Here is a 15878-nt window from a genome sequence, read left to right as displayed (position 1 = left end):
GTGTAGTGTTTTAACAAAACTCTAAAATGGCCAATCCTTTTGGAGACGCTACGAGCAGATGTACAGCATGATTTCAGCAACAGAAAGGTTGAACCTTTAAGGTCGCCAAATAGATGACGTTGTCTAATTCAAATCTACCCACGATTATCAGGTGAAATATGTGGAAGGAAATGTTAGTACCACAAAAGGAATATCTACGTTAAAGGTTCGAACTAATTTCTGGGAGATCAATTTTCTGCCTGTTTCGAGTAGTTTTTTCTGAATGCTTATGGTACTTTTCCTATTTTCTGCATGTTTAAGGTAGTTTTTCTCCTATTTCTCCAGGTAGGGCGTTAGAATTGTACCTGCTGCCCCTATTGCATGATCTTAAAAGGCTACAAAATTTAGGATCTTATCATTTCTTTCCTTCCTAACCGACTTTATCTTTCCTAATGCTTCCCTTGGCACCGTCTCACTTTTGGCCTTGGGTTGAGCGTTCGCCCCTGTGAGGAAGGCTCCGGGTTTTGTCTCCTAGCCGAGACACATCAAAGTCTATAAAAGTGGCAGTTTCTGATTCTGCTTAGCGCTAAGCATACAAAAAATGAGACGACTGGTTCGCCCGTTGTCAGTATAATGTGACCGGGTGGGGTGCGTTGCTTGGTGTCTTCGGCGGCATGCTTCAGTGATATAGCAGTATAAAAAGGGCAACACCGCATTCATGGGAGGCCGTCCTTACATGATCATAGCTGTTAATAGGACGATAATTAATCAAACAAACAATTTTTTTAAAGGGCAACAATTCCACTTTACAAGAAGACACAACACGAACATACCGCTGTCTCCATAAACACGCACCTCGCACTTCACACACGCTACGCACTGCATACATCGGAGACCGTCCTTACATGACCCTGGGTGTTAATAGGATGTTACAATAATCAAACAAACAAAAAATCTCATACTTAGAGTAATTTTTCTCCTGTTTTCTGTTTTCACTGTGTACATTATTAAAGTACAACCTCGATAAAACAGCAAAACGGTTCCCAATTACTGCAGTCTCCAAAATAACTCTCGTACAATGTGAGTCCGCAAGATATCGATTTAAAGTATCATAATACTCTAATATTTCTAAAAACGTCTCCGGGTTTCGTCAAAATTCCATGAAGATAATACCACAGTTTTGGAATAGTAAAACAATATTGGTTCTATAGAGACTTGCCACAGGCGAGGCGAATTCTCAGATAGAACAAAAATATGAAGTTCAATAAACAGCAAAGCAGAGTGATCGTGTTTTGAAAAAGAACGAAAAGTGGAAAAAAAAAATGAAATGACGTCAAATGATACCTCACAATGGACATAAAAAACAATTAAATCTTTGGATTGACGGTAGTCGAACAGAACATTGAACTAATTAAAATTTGAAGAGAGTCAATTTACCGATATAGAATGATAATTACAACAGTATCACATCAACAGGTGGCTGAATCCGATTGGCTCCACATACTTGAGAACAAAACAATCTAACATCAATCTACTTTAAACCTTATGAATGTTTGTGCCGAGCGCGCTTAGCAAAGCCTGTCTTGAAAACAGTTCTCATGTAACGAACGCGATGGAAGGCGTCACTTTATATTTAATACATGTCCTTAGAAAGATTAAAACCAATAACCCCGACAATACAAGATTGTACATACTGGCTCAAATGGATATGATAGTGTTCGTAACCATTATGAAACTACACAGTGATAATCAATTAAGCTGCGGGTTCGTTATTAGTGATGGGTGATTCGAATAACGAATTCACTGCTATTTATTGTTATTTGAATCTCCAGTTTGACAGAGGATTCGCTATTTGTTTGGTTGTTTAGCTAGGGTCATGTAAGGACGGCCTTCAAAGAATGCAATGTGAAGCGTGTATGCAATACGAGGTACGTGTTTTGGGAGACTGCGGTATGTTCGTGTTTTGTCTTTTTGTAGTGGAACTGTTGCCCTTTTATAGTGCTATATCCTATATTTTCGAAGCATGCTGCCGAAGACACCAATCAACACAAACGAATTAATATACCTTTAAAAGTAGTTCGCATAAACCTCATACCTGATTTTAGCTCACTGCTAGTCATAAATTATTTTGATGCATTCTCATGAAAGTGGATCAGAAACATCTTTGGGGAAGGGGATAAATCCATTTACCCTAAATGTGACCTCAAATCCCTTGGGTCGGAGTGGTGGAAATGATACTATATCAAATGAACACTAACAATGGACATACACAGTTTATATTTCTATTGATTTAAGCAGTTGTTGTATTTCATTGATTCCTATCAAATGTCTTCAGAAAAATAGTTATTTGAATAATAAAAAGAATGTGTTATGATTTCAGTAGTCCTGTTCTCGCGTTTGATTAGATCGAGCAATGCAACGTTACAACCTGTAACAACATTTTCCATCTATGTGAGATAACACCGCAAATGTATGTTGAATATCGATCAATTAAGAATGGACAGCCCAGTTTTATTGCCATTGATGATTGTCCAATTAGTGTAGAAGAAGACAGGTTAAAATGACAGCACTCAAAATTTAGTAAACAAAACTATGTACCGGCAGAACACTTTCATTAAATTGATTATCACACGAAATATATTATAAACACAAAACTTCGGAACGTTCAAACACCATTGGCTTTATCAGTTTAACGACCTATTAACAGCCACAGACATGTTGGGACGTGCCAGGTTTGTTGATGGAGGAAAGCCGGAGTACCCGGAAAAAACCACCGACCAGCGGTCAGTACCTAGCAAGTGCCCCACTTGGGATTCAAACCCGCATCCCAGAGGTGGAGGGCTTGTGGTAATATGTCGTGACATCTGAACCACTCGGCCACCGCGGTTTGTCCACCAAGATTGACAGTGTCAATCAACATTTCTCTGTTAGCTAATGAAAATGAAAGTGGTTATTTAATTAAAATTTTACTATCATTCTTCCCATCAAATTTCGAATTTATGTACAATTCGGTGACAACCAAATATACCGAGCCTGTAGACATTGATGAAATACATTATGGTAAAGCTATATTGATTCAATGTTCCATTTCCGAAACCGTCACATCGGACTAAAAGTTTTTCTGCTTTGGTTGTATGCACGAAATCGAAATTTTATGGATTTACAACACTTGTCGTCTTCATAATTCACGATAGCCAAGGAAACATAATTATTTCTTATTCGATATAATTCAAAATTTTCTGTTTTATTAATTCTAAGTAAAAAAAGCATGTAAAATTGAAAAAAGTAAAACTCTTGGTTACATCCATCTTGTATACCTCTCAGTACCAGCTAAAAGTGTGATAAAATACAACGAAACCTGCTTTGGTGACCACCTCTGTATAAGGACCATCTGCTTATAAAGACCCCTTTCTAAGGCCACAAAAGGTTCCTTGGGTGATTTAACTGTATCATATATATGACAGGTTTGAATTAACGCCCTATTACCAATATTTAAAAGGAATAATTATCGTGGTCAAACAACATTTTACTAAGTAGAATTCAAGGAGATCTAGAGACTCTTTTAAACTATGAATCTTAAGATGTTCAAGAATTTTAAAAAGTTAACAATTAGATATATCATAAAGACATCAAATATCCTATTCCGACAATGCGTCCCTATATTGGTATTACACTATATAATCAATCACCTTGTTGGAATTGAATATTGTTTCATAGTAGAGTTTGAGGACAAGTAATTGTTCAGAACACACACCAGTAATGTGACTATTGTTTGTGAAGAATAATCCATTGTGGTGTTTTATTGTCATTTTAGCCGCTCTACAAGTCAACTGTGGTGTTCATAAACAATGGCCAATACGCATATTTATCACGCCATTTTCTATTTCTATTGTAGAAATCCACGTCTGTTCAAATCTAACATTGGTTGCAGGGATACGGAATTAAAGTCATGGTACCGGCCGGTCTGTATGATTACACTGTATAATTCTACATGTACTGTTTTAATAACAGTCTTTATAAATCTCTTACTAGTGGTTTTACGGTTAACGAACAAGCCAGCAACGCTGATCACGTTTAAGATTTGATTTACCTAATTCCGACCCAATAACCGATTCAATCACGACGATTCTACATAGACGCGCATCCCTGATACAATATCATCAAATCTCGCTGTAATCATGGACGCTTGTTCAACAAGATGCACGAAAACTTTTTACACGACAGAATTACTTTCGAACAATGGAGGACTTGACTACGGACTGATGGTAGCAGTCGACAGTGGGGAAGGCTATCCTCCTGTACATTGGCTCCGCGTGGTTGTGATGGAATGTATCGATCCTACTGATCAGGTAGATATCAATAGCGCACATTGTCGCTCTGAGAAGTAATGCCTCCCCTCCCACACCAACCCACTTATCCAATAACAGGCAGCCGAAACGGCCAATCAGAACAATCCTTACATGTTCACGATTTTTTATAAACACGTGACCAATCCAATCCTGTCTTGTTAACATGTCAATTTCCATTGGACAACTACATGTATTGTCGTGGAGACCTTATTAGCACGCGACGCACAGACCAAAATCTCAGTTGTGATACTTAAGGACTTACTAGAACTAGTACCTTCCTTTAGGCCACAAGACATGGAAAGAGTGTAGATAACTACAAAAACTTTACAAAGTTCTTCAGTCCACATCTGGAAAGTTTCATTTCAACATTTCGTAGTTTTCAGATTACACACACTTTAGTAGCTATGGATACAAAGGCTATGGTAATTTGTGGAGCAGCTCTTTTCTTGGCAATTATTGACCTGGCATTTACAGATGACGGAAAGTTAGGTAAGTGTCTTATATGAATGACATTATTTAACTGTAATTATGTATAATACATATAATAAATCTATGAATTGCTTCCAAATTACTATGCACGAAGTGGCATTCGTTTCTTGGAAACGGATTTAGGACGTTACAGTAAAACGAAATGAGCAACATGTATTTTTCCAAAAGTTTGATCTTGATAAGGATACTACGCTGATACACCAAAGTTTTTGAAATAATATTAATTCAAGAACTTTGGTTATTATGAGTTTACCAATGTCTATAAGCTCCATAAGGTATTTATTTATTATTTATTAATTATTTATAATATATTATTTCTTTTCAAGCAAAGCTATGAACTAAAACAGTTGTTATATTAGGGTACCAAATATTATCACTTTAATTACTTGATGTGATTGTAAAGCCGTATGAATACTATCATTGCATTCTTATTTTTTAAATATTCGAGCGTAATTCACTTTCAACTGCTTAAGCTTGCATGGCATCAATGACAGATACATTGATATGACATTCGCGTGTGATGCAGAATACTCAATTGCTCCTGCAATCTACTGTATTACACCATACCAAGTTTACATTTATTATCCAATACATAGCCGGCTGTTTGAATTCCATTAGTGGAGCTCCTCGCGCACCTGCTATGAAATCCAAACATATTCTAACAAATACAATCTAGGGTCATCATCAACACAGTAGAGATATTTCAAAGCCATGCGTATACATATCATAAAGCTAGTTCAGTAGAGAATGCAATACGATAACAATATCTGACATCTGTGTGAAGGGTTAATTCGATAGGTTCTAATTGGTCGAGTGACAGTTGAAGGTCAAATCAAATGTCAAGCTCGTAATAATGGAGAGACATTTTGATTAAGTCGCGAGCTGAATTACGTGTATGTTGCCTTGAATTCGACCTGAGACATCCAATTACCAAAAGTCTTCAATCGTATTACAAAAGCAGTCTCTATTTCTACATCTATCTATTCATAATGACCTTCGCGACATATCGTACCGCTAATTACAGCTCGCTGCTTTATCCGATAAGGAAGGTAGATAGTGCAATAGTTTGATTGTTGAGCAGGATTTAGTTTAAAGTGCTTCCTATTAGGAACTTTGACATTTAATATGATTTTTGACTGTCAAAACCAAAGATAAAATGTCGTACCTGTTGTACCCTAAAAGCCATAAAAATGACATTCTTTATAGACAGAAACCACCAATGATAAACGAAATCCTCCAAATACGTGGAGTGAACGCAAAGTGCAAATATTAAACTTAACACGAGGACTGCATATGGCCGCTGGGACAATATTCGGTAACCGCGCATATATCACATTGGTTCGTAAGACCTTATTCATCTGCTATTCTTGACTTGATAGAGTCTTTAAAATCTCAATCTCTCCAAGTCGTAATAAGTGTCTTTTGCTCACAGATCGACTGTCGTTGCTAGTAGCCCGGATAATCCGGCTGTTCCATAGTCTTTTGATACAAGTCTTTAGCTGATATAGATGAATAGTAGATGCATCGATCTATACGAATTTCGTGTATATTGAATATAGAATAGACCACAAGATTCAAACCCCAATTTTATCGCAACTCTTTCCTACTGTCCAACGGATCACAAAAACGGTAAATCTTAATACCTTGGTTTTACTACAGCTTTTGATAACGAGGATAGAATTCATCTTTCATTTATAACCATATATAGCAGAATATTTTTCTTTTATACTTGGACTCAATTATTATAATTTCTCTTTTTTCCCACGTAAAGACGAATCGCCAATTTAATAACGACACCGGATTTTTTTTTTCTGGCTGAAAATAGAAGCCCCTATTGTGCATTGTTAGGTATCATAGCTACACAGACTATGTGAGAGGTATTGTATTTGATAACCAGTACTAAACATACCCGAGTTAGATAATACAAAATCATTGTTTTGCAATATTTTAGCCACTGGGATAGAATATACATACTTGAGTCCTTTATTACCATGAAATAGTATTTTCTCAGTCGTCACAATCCCGTTTGGCTTAGCGCTAAGCAGGGCCATTCAGAATTACAGAGACTACCATTATTATAGGCTTTAGTATATTTCGGCAAGTGGATAGAACTCAGAGCTTACCACACATGATCCAACGCTGTAAAGAAGGACGTTAAAAAGAACAAAGATAGTTTCGTAAACGGAAATAGATAATATTACAAATTTAGTCGCATATTGCGATCATACAATAAGGTAGCAGTTATAATTCTAAGGCCCTGAAATGAAAGCTCAAAAGAGTATCGCTCACTAAAATGTGTTTAACAGATCTGTAGCACTTCAAATTATCGATTTGATGATCTTTGAATATTTCTGAAATCTATGAAAGTATTTTTATTTAATGGGAATATATACGTTTGCTCAAATCCACAGAGTTCAGATATAGTAATAATTTACTATATTTTACTTATCCAGAAACAAAAGTCCATTTAATCTTTAAGAACATTCTGAAATCTGACATGCACGCTGTACAAAGAAAACTAGATTTACGTTCATCAGATATTTTTACAAGAATTTTAAGTGTCTTTTTCATTGGTGACATTGGCCATTTATAAGATTGGAGATGTTACAGGATGGTAAACGTGTGAAGACCACGACATGCAGACAATATATGGGTAAATCGCATGCGTTGTTTATAGGAGAAGAGAGCTCTCTTATTACTGCTTTTCGTGCTCGATTAGACATCTAGAAGTCAGACAGTAGATAAAATATGACTTATCGTCTCAATTAATAGTCCTTTTTATTATAAATGTCATCTGGTGATCGGAATCGCTACGAAAATATGTGTCTCCAGCGCAAGTGTCTACTAGATTCCTAATTAATCTTTGAACTTGGATACAATTTATCGCTTCTGCATGGCACCGATATTGCACCATTTGTGTTTAACCATACAACCCCAGCGGAGCAAGGACAACTGGCAAGGCGAAAACCCGATAAGGAGGCCACTTTAATCGCGGATTGCAAAATCATATCTCCAAAAACAGTCTGTCGTAAGAATGTTACAGAATGAGGGCCTGCGACTGACAGTCACTCAAACGATACCCCCAGGGAATAGAAATCATGGATTAGAGTGTTGAATAAAGGGGTTGTTTATCAGGATCAACTGGGGAGTTAAGCCCATCCAAGGAGGAAGAGTGGCAAAGTGACAGTGATTTTATGTCCCGTTTTTGTGCTTCAAATTTTAACGACATGAATTTGTAATAATCAGATTGTATTCGGCATATAACAAACATGAAGACTTCCTGTAATGTCCTCCACTCTTTATTAACTCCCTCTTCACTTATTTCAAGGGTAATTTGTCGCTAAATGCTTGCGTAGATTGTTTCCAATTATATAAACGGTAACATGTGTTCATAGTTTTCAAATTCATGTGATTTTGTTTGTGAATCAATATGAACGAATCGTACAATACTTAATGTACATGCCTGATACTGTGAGCGTTCGCAGCATTTAAAATGGGAAACTCGTGAAAATTTTGCAGTAAACCGAACCGAACTGTGTGGAGCAAGTCCCTAAAGGTGTTATCAGAATTCCGATAACTTTAAACAAATATATATAAAATAGACCGTTTTCTGTTAGCAGTATTCTACATTTATGTGTGTAGGTGTTGGTGTGGTCTTTCGAGTTTTTGAATTTTATCTGGTAAATATTGCAACATCAGCTAGTATTTATATAATGCCTAACGTGATAACCACACAACATTTATTATATTATAAGGTTTAAAACACAAAACGAATAATGATGAAACTGATACAAAATTTAGTCAATAAAGACACTTTTATAAAGGAAATATTATATAACGCGGCATCCATTTAATTTATTACTATGACAATGAACATAAAACAACTGAAACAAATCGTATGAATTTCGTTGATAAATGCGAGTTGATATATATATTCTTTTACGTCCTACCATCAACAAGGGTCATACAAAATGTGTAGAAAAGTAAGAGTTCCCGGGGAAAAACTTCCTACCAACAGCACCTAGCCACTGCTTCAAATTTTAAAATCTCAAATCCAGTGGGGTTTGATTATCATAACGTCTTATTGATAGCAATGGTTAAGGACGTGCCTTAAGTATTGGTGGTGGAGGAAAGCCAGAGCACTGTGAGAAAAATCACTCACCATTGGTCAGTACCTGGCAACTGCTACACGGAGATTTAAAATGCTCGACTCAGATGTGGTGTGCCACTCCCGCCATCATCACTTGTATTATCAAGCACTAAATCACGATACATTTATAAAGTTTTAGAAATGAAATATGAACTACTTCCGAAAACAAAATGGCAGGAATTAAAACGTAAGTAAGTGTAACTCATTGACTGTTTTCTCAATTCTATGTGTGGTTGACTGGTCGTAATAGGGAAAACAGTTACATATTGGGTATATAATTATATCTATAACGACATTGTTAACAATACAGCTTTTATGACAAGTATATTAAAATGTGTTCAATCCTCAATTTGATGTTTGTTCAATGTTTAATCCCTCCACCAGAAAAAAAACCCAACTATACTATCCGTAATGGTAATATGTCAAATTATCTTAACGGATCGTCTACCATTACCCCCTTGGATTTAAAACAAAAATAATAATAATAACTTCATTTAAAGATGCTCCACCGCCGACAGGACATAAATGATATCCATCATTTGAACAATTTTTTTTCGGGATGCAATTAATTATTTTCCATAGTTTTAACTTAAAGTAAAATTAGAAGCTCAAACTTTTCAATGATGGTAATGGTGTAAAGTAAGTAACTTTTGTAACTGAAGAAAAATACTAAATCGTCTGTTGTTGTTTTTGATAGTGAAAAAATACTATTTGTCAGCGGTGGAGCATCTTTAATCAAATAGATTTAGAAACATTTCATGATAAGCAGTTTCACTCTCGTATTAAATTTACATAAAAGTCAGTGTCAAAATTTAGTATATTTCTTGTTTCCTCCACATACAATAGAATCTTGAGGATGAAAAACTTGACACAAATTCGAAACTTTTGAAATGTTCCTGCTAAACTGTACCTTCTCTAGTAAAAATATGATAACAAATTATATTTGGTGTTTTACTATTCAGTATTATCAAAAGTCATAACTTGTATCTTGAAATTCATTTCAAATGTTACACTCATTTCTTCTATTGGTTAAACTTTTGATAATAATTTTGCACAGCTTGAAAGAAGAACGCCGAGCATTATGACGAAGAACGTTTTCCCGGAACATTTTAAAAGCGGCATAGTGATTGGCCTAACTAAACTATTGGCTTAGATACCAAGTACCCCACTGAGTAATTCAAGTTATATTATTATCATTATTCACAATATATCTTGGATTTATGAAGTAATAGCCAGGCAAACGACATTCTTTTTCATTTGTTTCCATTTATACGCTGATTTCTCATGACTTTGAAACTCGATGAAAGTTTTCCGCGGGACTAAAACAAACACAATCAAATCACACACCGTGTGTTTTTATAGCACCAAGGTGTCTGTCCTTCAAATGTATTTTAATATACGAAAAACTGAATTTAATTACATTTTTGCATTTGAAGATTCAACCAACGTTGAACACGAACGGGAGAAAATTTAATTATTCATACCATTTGTAAATCTCTTTTAGAGCTGCTCCGTAGCTACAAATTGAATTTCTATGCAATGGACATGAAAGGTTAGGAATAATACGGACAAACAGTCATTTGTAAATGATGTGTTTGATGTTAAGGGGTCACCTTTGCGTGTTACGGTTTGGTTTTTAATCAATATTGATCATAAACTTCTAGTTCTAAGTCTCATACAGACTAATGTTACTGTTAATTACAAATATCGCCACACTATTTGAAATTAGTATCTTTTAGAATTCGTCTGATCATAAGTTAGCTACTGAAATCTTGGTTCGTGTATTCAATTAGGCCAAAAAGCAACTGGAGAAAAACATATTTTGTTTGTAAAATAAAAAGCCTTTGTTCCCCAGAAATACTGACACGACATCTTGTTGACGTACCGATGTCAATATGTTTCATGCGATCGATGATTGAGTTCATTAATTGAGAATAACTTCAATTTCCAAACACGAGAAAACTGTCTGATAAATGTGTCGAAGTATTGATTAGAAAATAAAATAGAGATATATTTTTGTTATTGAAGAATACAAAACAATAAAGTAAATTCCAATACGTTTTAAAGATGCTCCACCGCCGAAAAATGGAAAACTTTGAGCTTCTAATTTTTTCTTCAAGTTAAAAAGATGAAAAATCATTAATTGCATCCCGAAAAAATTCCTTGGCACTATATCCTATATGGAATGAAGTACTGATTGCGCATGTACCTAAGGCAAAATGAATTATTTTGTTTTATTTTTTGTGTTAATTAGACATATATATACACGATTAAACACCAATTATGGTTCATATAATGAATATCATTTATGCGTTGTCAGCGGTTGAGCATCTTTAACAAAATAAACCCGAAGAATTCATCAAATATTGTTAGGCCATAGCTTCCGTTAGTCATGTGATGTTGTTCTATACATATGTTTCGGCCATCAGTAAGAATGATTCGATATCATGAAAGAAGTGGTCGGTACTGTTTATTTTATGTTTAAGATCATAAATACAGGGACTGGGGCGACAGGTTTGCCCGTTGTCAGTATAATGTGACCGGGTGGGGTGTGTTGCTTGGTGTATTTGGCGGAATGCTTCAGTGATATAGCACTATAAAAAGGGCAAGAGTTCCACTATACAAGAAGACACTATACGAACATACCGTAGTCTCCCAAAACACACTCCTCGTACTTCACACACGCTGCGCATTGCATACATGTGAGGCCGTCCGTACATGATCATGGCTGTTAAAAGGACGTAAATTAATCAAACAAACAAACAAAGATAATAAATTCTTGTATGTAAAAATGAAGAGCCACAATAGCATTTAAAGTACGTTTGTCTGTGATCAACATTATTCCCTGTAGATAATCATTCATGTAAGATCGGCAGACATCAATCGGTGACACGTAGTTAATGTATGTGGTTTTCGGAAGACTTAATCAAAAAGATCATTGAGTATGATGTACAAAAATGCGAATAAACACCTTCATAGCTGAAGTTGTATCTTACAGCTAACCCTTCCGTCTGTATCTCGTCACTGATACTAACTAATACTTTCATTAACAATTACAGAAGCCTATAACCGGAGAAACTGAAATATCAAAATATTGGTGGGTGTATGTGAGAATACATTCGGTAAAATCATGTAATTTCAATAACGAATTTCAACAAGCAAAGTAAAAAGGACTATTCTGAATGAAGGAATTACGATATAACAGTTAGCTAACACCTTACATTGGGAACTAACCTGCAGAATACATCACCTGCTATCTCAACGAATTGTACACAAGACACGTAAGGTATTCAGATCGATTTCAGTCAACTCACAGGTGATTACTTATATGTCTTGTCAATGTAGCTGGTGTTAGCTATGTTGCCATGCATGTTATGGCTTAAGTTTAAAGTAGGTACAATGTTAATTGTTATACCCTTGGTTTTATACCCGATATATGGTAAACCTATATAGAAACAAGGCATATACAATCTCTTATTAATTTTTAATACAATATGGCGATAGTGATAAAGATGGCATACCAAAATCTAAGGTTAGGTTAGACACAACTCTGCTTCATTTGCATTATAATCAACATTCTGTAGGATTACACCTCTTACAAAGTGATCATCAAATCTCCATGTTTGATCGGCTGTGAATTGATCTCTGTGATAGCAGTGCCGTTATAGATCACAGAATTGCTAACTGACGTTCGATATCAGCACTCTATGGCCTAGAGCGTTCCAACACTAAATAATACCTATTACATACTACCAGCTGTCTGTATGTAACACTAGGACAATGTTTACATCGGGGTGCTGTAATATTCATCAACACACCTGCTACATGCAACAATGTATTACACAGAGAGAATGACAACAATAAATGCAAAATTAAGTAAGATACTTGATTTTAGTTCAAAAATGTAATCCTCAACCTTTATTTTCCACAGTCGGTACGAGATCAAGCCTGAAGTTCCAAATATCACACATAAATACAGTTACGTAATTGTTAAATAATATATTAGCATCTTTGATACTAAACTTAAAATGAAATTCATAAATTGTATCAAAATATTATATATATACAAATCAAAAGATATAAAAAACGTAAACGACGAACATTTATTACATATGTTTTCATTTTGATACTTATCTCGCTGATGGGTTTCGCATTCGTTGCACATCTCATTAAAATTTGAAGCCCTGTAGCAACAGCTTAGAGGTGCCAATCTCCTGTCTACGCTGTATAATCCATTAGTCTACACGGTGATGTCTAACGAAAACGATATGTTCTATAATACATTATATGCCATCTTTGCTTTTAGTGTAATTCATACCCAGTAAATGTATGCCATTTAGTAGATATTACTCAATAATATCATCTTAATTAATGAAATCCTATAACGCTATCTATTGCTTTATTTGGATTATGATGAGGAATGACATACATAGTCATTTATAAATTGTATTCATGTCATAAGAGTCATATATTAATTGTAAGAAGACTCTCTTTTGTTATTGTATTTAGAGTTGACGTGCATCTTATCTCTGACATTAGCTAAGTATGACATTCATTCGATTCAGCAATACATGACGCGTTTATTAACACTTAGGGAAATTAAAAAGTGCGTTTCTAAAATGTACGGTTGGCTATATGGAATACAGTAGCTAGGAAACGAAAGTTGCAGAGTGACAGTTTGCTGCAGATGATTCAGTATGTTCCGTAGTAGGAGGCCAATAAGAAACCTTATTTTTGCCTTTTTTGAATGGGAAAATGAACATTATTTGTCGCTAGGGGGCATAAACTGATAATAGGAAACAGAACAACACATGGTATAACACAATTATGACAAACATTGGTAAAGATCGTATTTTCAATATTGACATTTGCTTGTGGTTGATTTTATCCCGTCACGTTCTTCTATTGCAGTTTATCGAAGCGTAAACGTTCATTGCCTTACGAATTAACATGCTATGATTTTAACATTTGATTCCCCGCTAGGATTTTTGAATTGACGTAATGTGTACAGTAAAATAACAGTAGTAGGCAATCCTGGCTAAGCGTGTGTCTCATGCTTACCCAATAACATATTACATGAAATTAAATTACGGTTCTGATTTTAAACCTGGTGCTGTTAAGGCATTTATTTCAAAAGTATTTTGTCGTACTTTAGGTGGGACGCTAACAATGGAATCATTCAGCAGTATCAAAGTTCTTAGGTGACGATGAGAAATTTATACAAATAATTAATGGGTCTACCGTTTAACTACATATGGCCAACAAAATTAATGTTTCTTAATAATTTTGTTATTGGTATCATTCTTAAGTTTCTCAAAAATGTCGTAGAGTGCTGTATTATTGTACCTTTATATTCTGCAATATATTTCAAGTTTGTTTTAGATGTCGACCTTTAATGCATGCTTAATACATTTTACATTGTACATGTGTTTGTTGATATTTTCATTGGACTATAAGAATTGGTCTTGTTTTCATTTCCTTATACAACTTAATTAATATTTAAATTTTTCAATATACACTTTTAGGTTTACCAGTTTTAAGACATTTCGGTAAGAGAAAACAATATAATTCCTTACATTACTTGGGGTTGATTTTATTTTTCTTATCAACAGTCAATATACAACTAGATGAACATTCAAATATATAATATATAACAATTTTCCCCAAAGGAAATATTCTATTAATTTTCAATAAACATGATCCTGTCAATTACCGCGTGGATACGAAAGGAAATAGCTTCTTGATTGCGTTACGTCGTGATAATGACAATACAGCAAGGATGTATACTAAAAAATACTTGAATGTCAGCTTGGAGGATGTATACAGTTTGTATCTGTTTCCTCTTGTAACTAATGTGTGGTATATTTCGTTATAGCATTACTAAAATATCGCTACATCTCTCTGTTATTTTATTTTATTAATGTTTTTATTGTGGCAAATTGACCATTCAACGAAAAACATAAATGCACTATGAACACATGTCTACTTTGCCGATACATTTTGTTTCACGGCTGTTTTTGATATTATAACAAGACATCACTGGTAGTTTTAGAGGAAATGCTGCTTTGAGACCTGATTGTTTATAGCATTTTTGTTTCACCCTCTTGAGTTCTTCAGTGACACTGTTATCTGGAGGTGATGATTTTATACCATTCTGTCGTGCCATAGGTAGGAAGTTCACTTTGGAATACTATTCAACAGTATTAAACTTGATAACATTTTAGAAATGACGATGAGGAAATTAATCAAATGCACTCCGGTAATCAATGGGTCTACGGATTTAATACCTATAGCCAATAAAGTTTATGATTCCTTTACAACTTTCCATTAGTTACTGGTATCATCCTTCACTTGTTCAAATCGAAAATTATTAATATTTATAATCTGTGGATGTAAAGTCTAAATCACAGCTACAGTGTATCCTTCCTTTCAGTTCTTGAATGAGTTATCTGCTTTCTTGAACAAGTATTGCTTGTTACGTCATGAATCCGTATGCGTTGATTGTTATGTCATGAATTCGTGTGTTACGTTCAGCACTTAACCTAGATTATCTCGAAACTAAACCGTACATGAAATATAAGCAATCACTGGTTTGGCAATTAAAAATGCCATTAAAATCCCATTAAAACTCGATATACACTAATCATTGTTCTCCATTATAATTAATGATGCCCTTGTTAACAGTTTTGGTATTAGATTGCAATAGTATGTCAGGTCGATACACTGTATAAAATGCCATTCATAGCTATATAAACTACACCATATATTTCATTACACTTATCTTTACTGAAAGGTTTCATTCCCAAATGACATGAAAAAATATCTCAGTATAAATAGAATTGCCATAACGATCTATCTAGTTACTATTCACTATGCTGTGTAATGGGTCTATCTTGTTAATTCTCATATTT

General features: G+C 34.7%; 1 protein-coding gene across 1 annotated transcript in view; it reads left to right on the top strand.

Moving 5' to 3' along the window:
* Positions 1-4583: 4583 nt before the first annotated feature.
* Positions 4584-15878, top strand: part of LOC138320816 (FMRFamide neuropeptides-like) — a 24535-nt gene continuing 13240 nt past the window's right edge. The window contains exon 1 of the mRNA XM_069264057.1: positions 4584-4817. Within this exon, the coding sequence (XP_069120158.1) occupies positions 4733-4817 (85 nt within the window). The 5' untranslated portion in view covers positions 4584-4732. The remainder of the gene's footprint in view (positions 4818-15878) is intronic.

This window comes from Argopecten irradians, chromosome 4, assembly GCF_041381155.1.
Source record: "Argopecten irradians isolate NY chromosome 4, Ai_NY, whole genome shotgun sequence".
Classification (NCBI taxonomy): Eukaryota; Metazoa; Mollusca; class Bivalvia; order Pectinida; family Pectinidae; genus Argopecten; species Argopecten irradians.
This window is presented reverse-complemented; position numbering and strand designations above follow the sequence as displayed.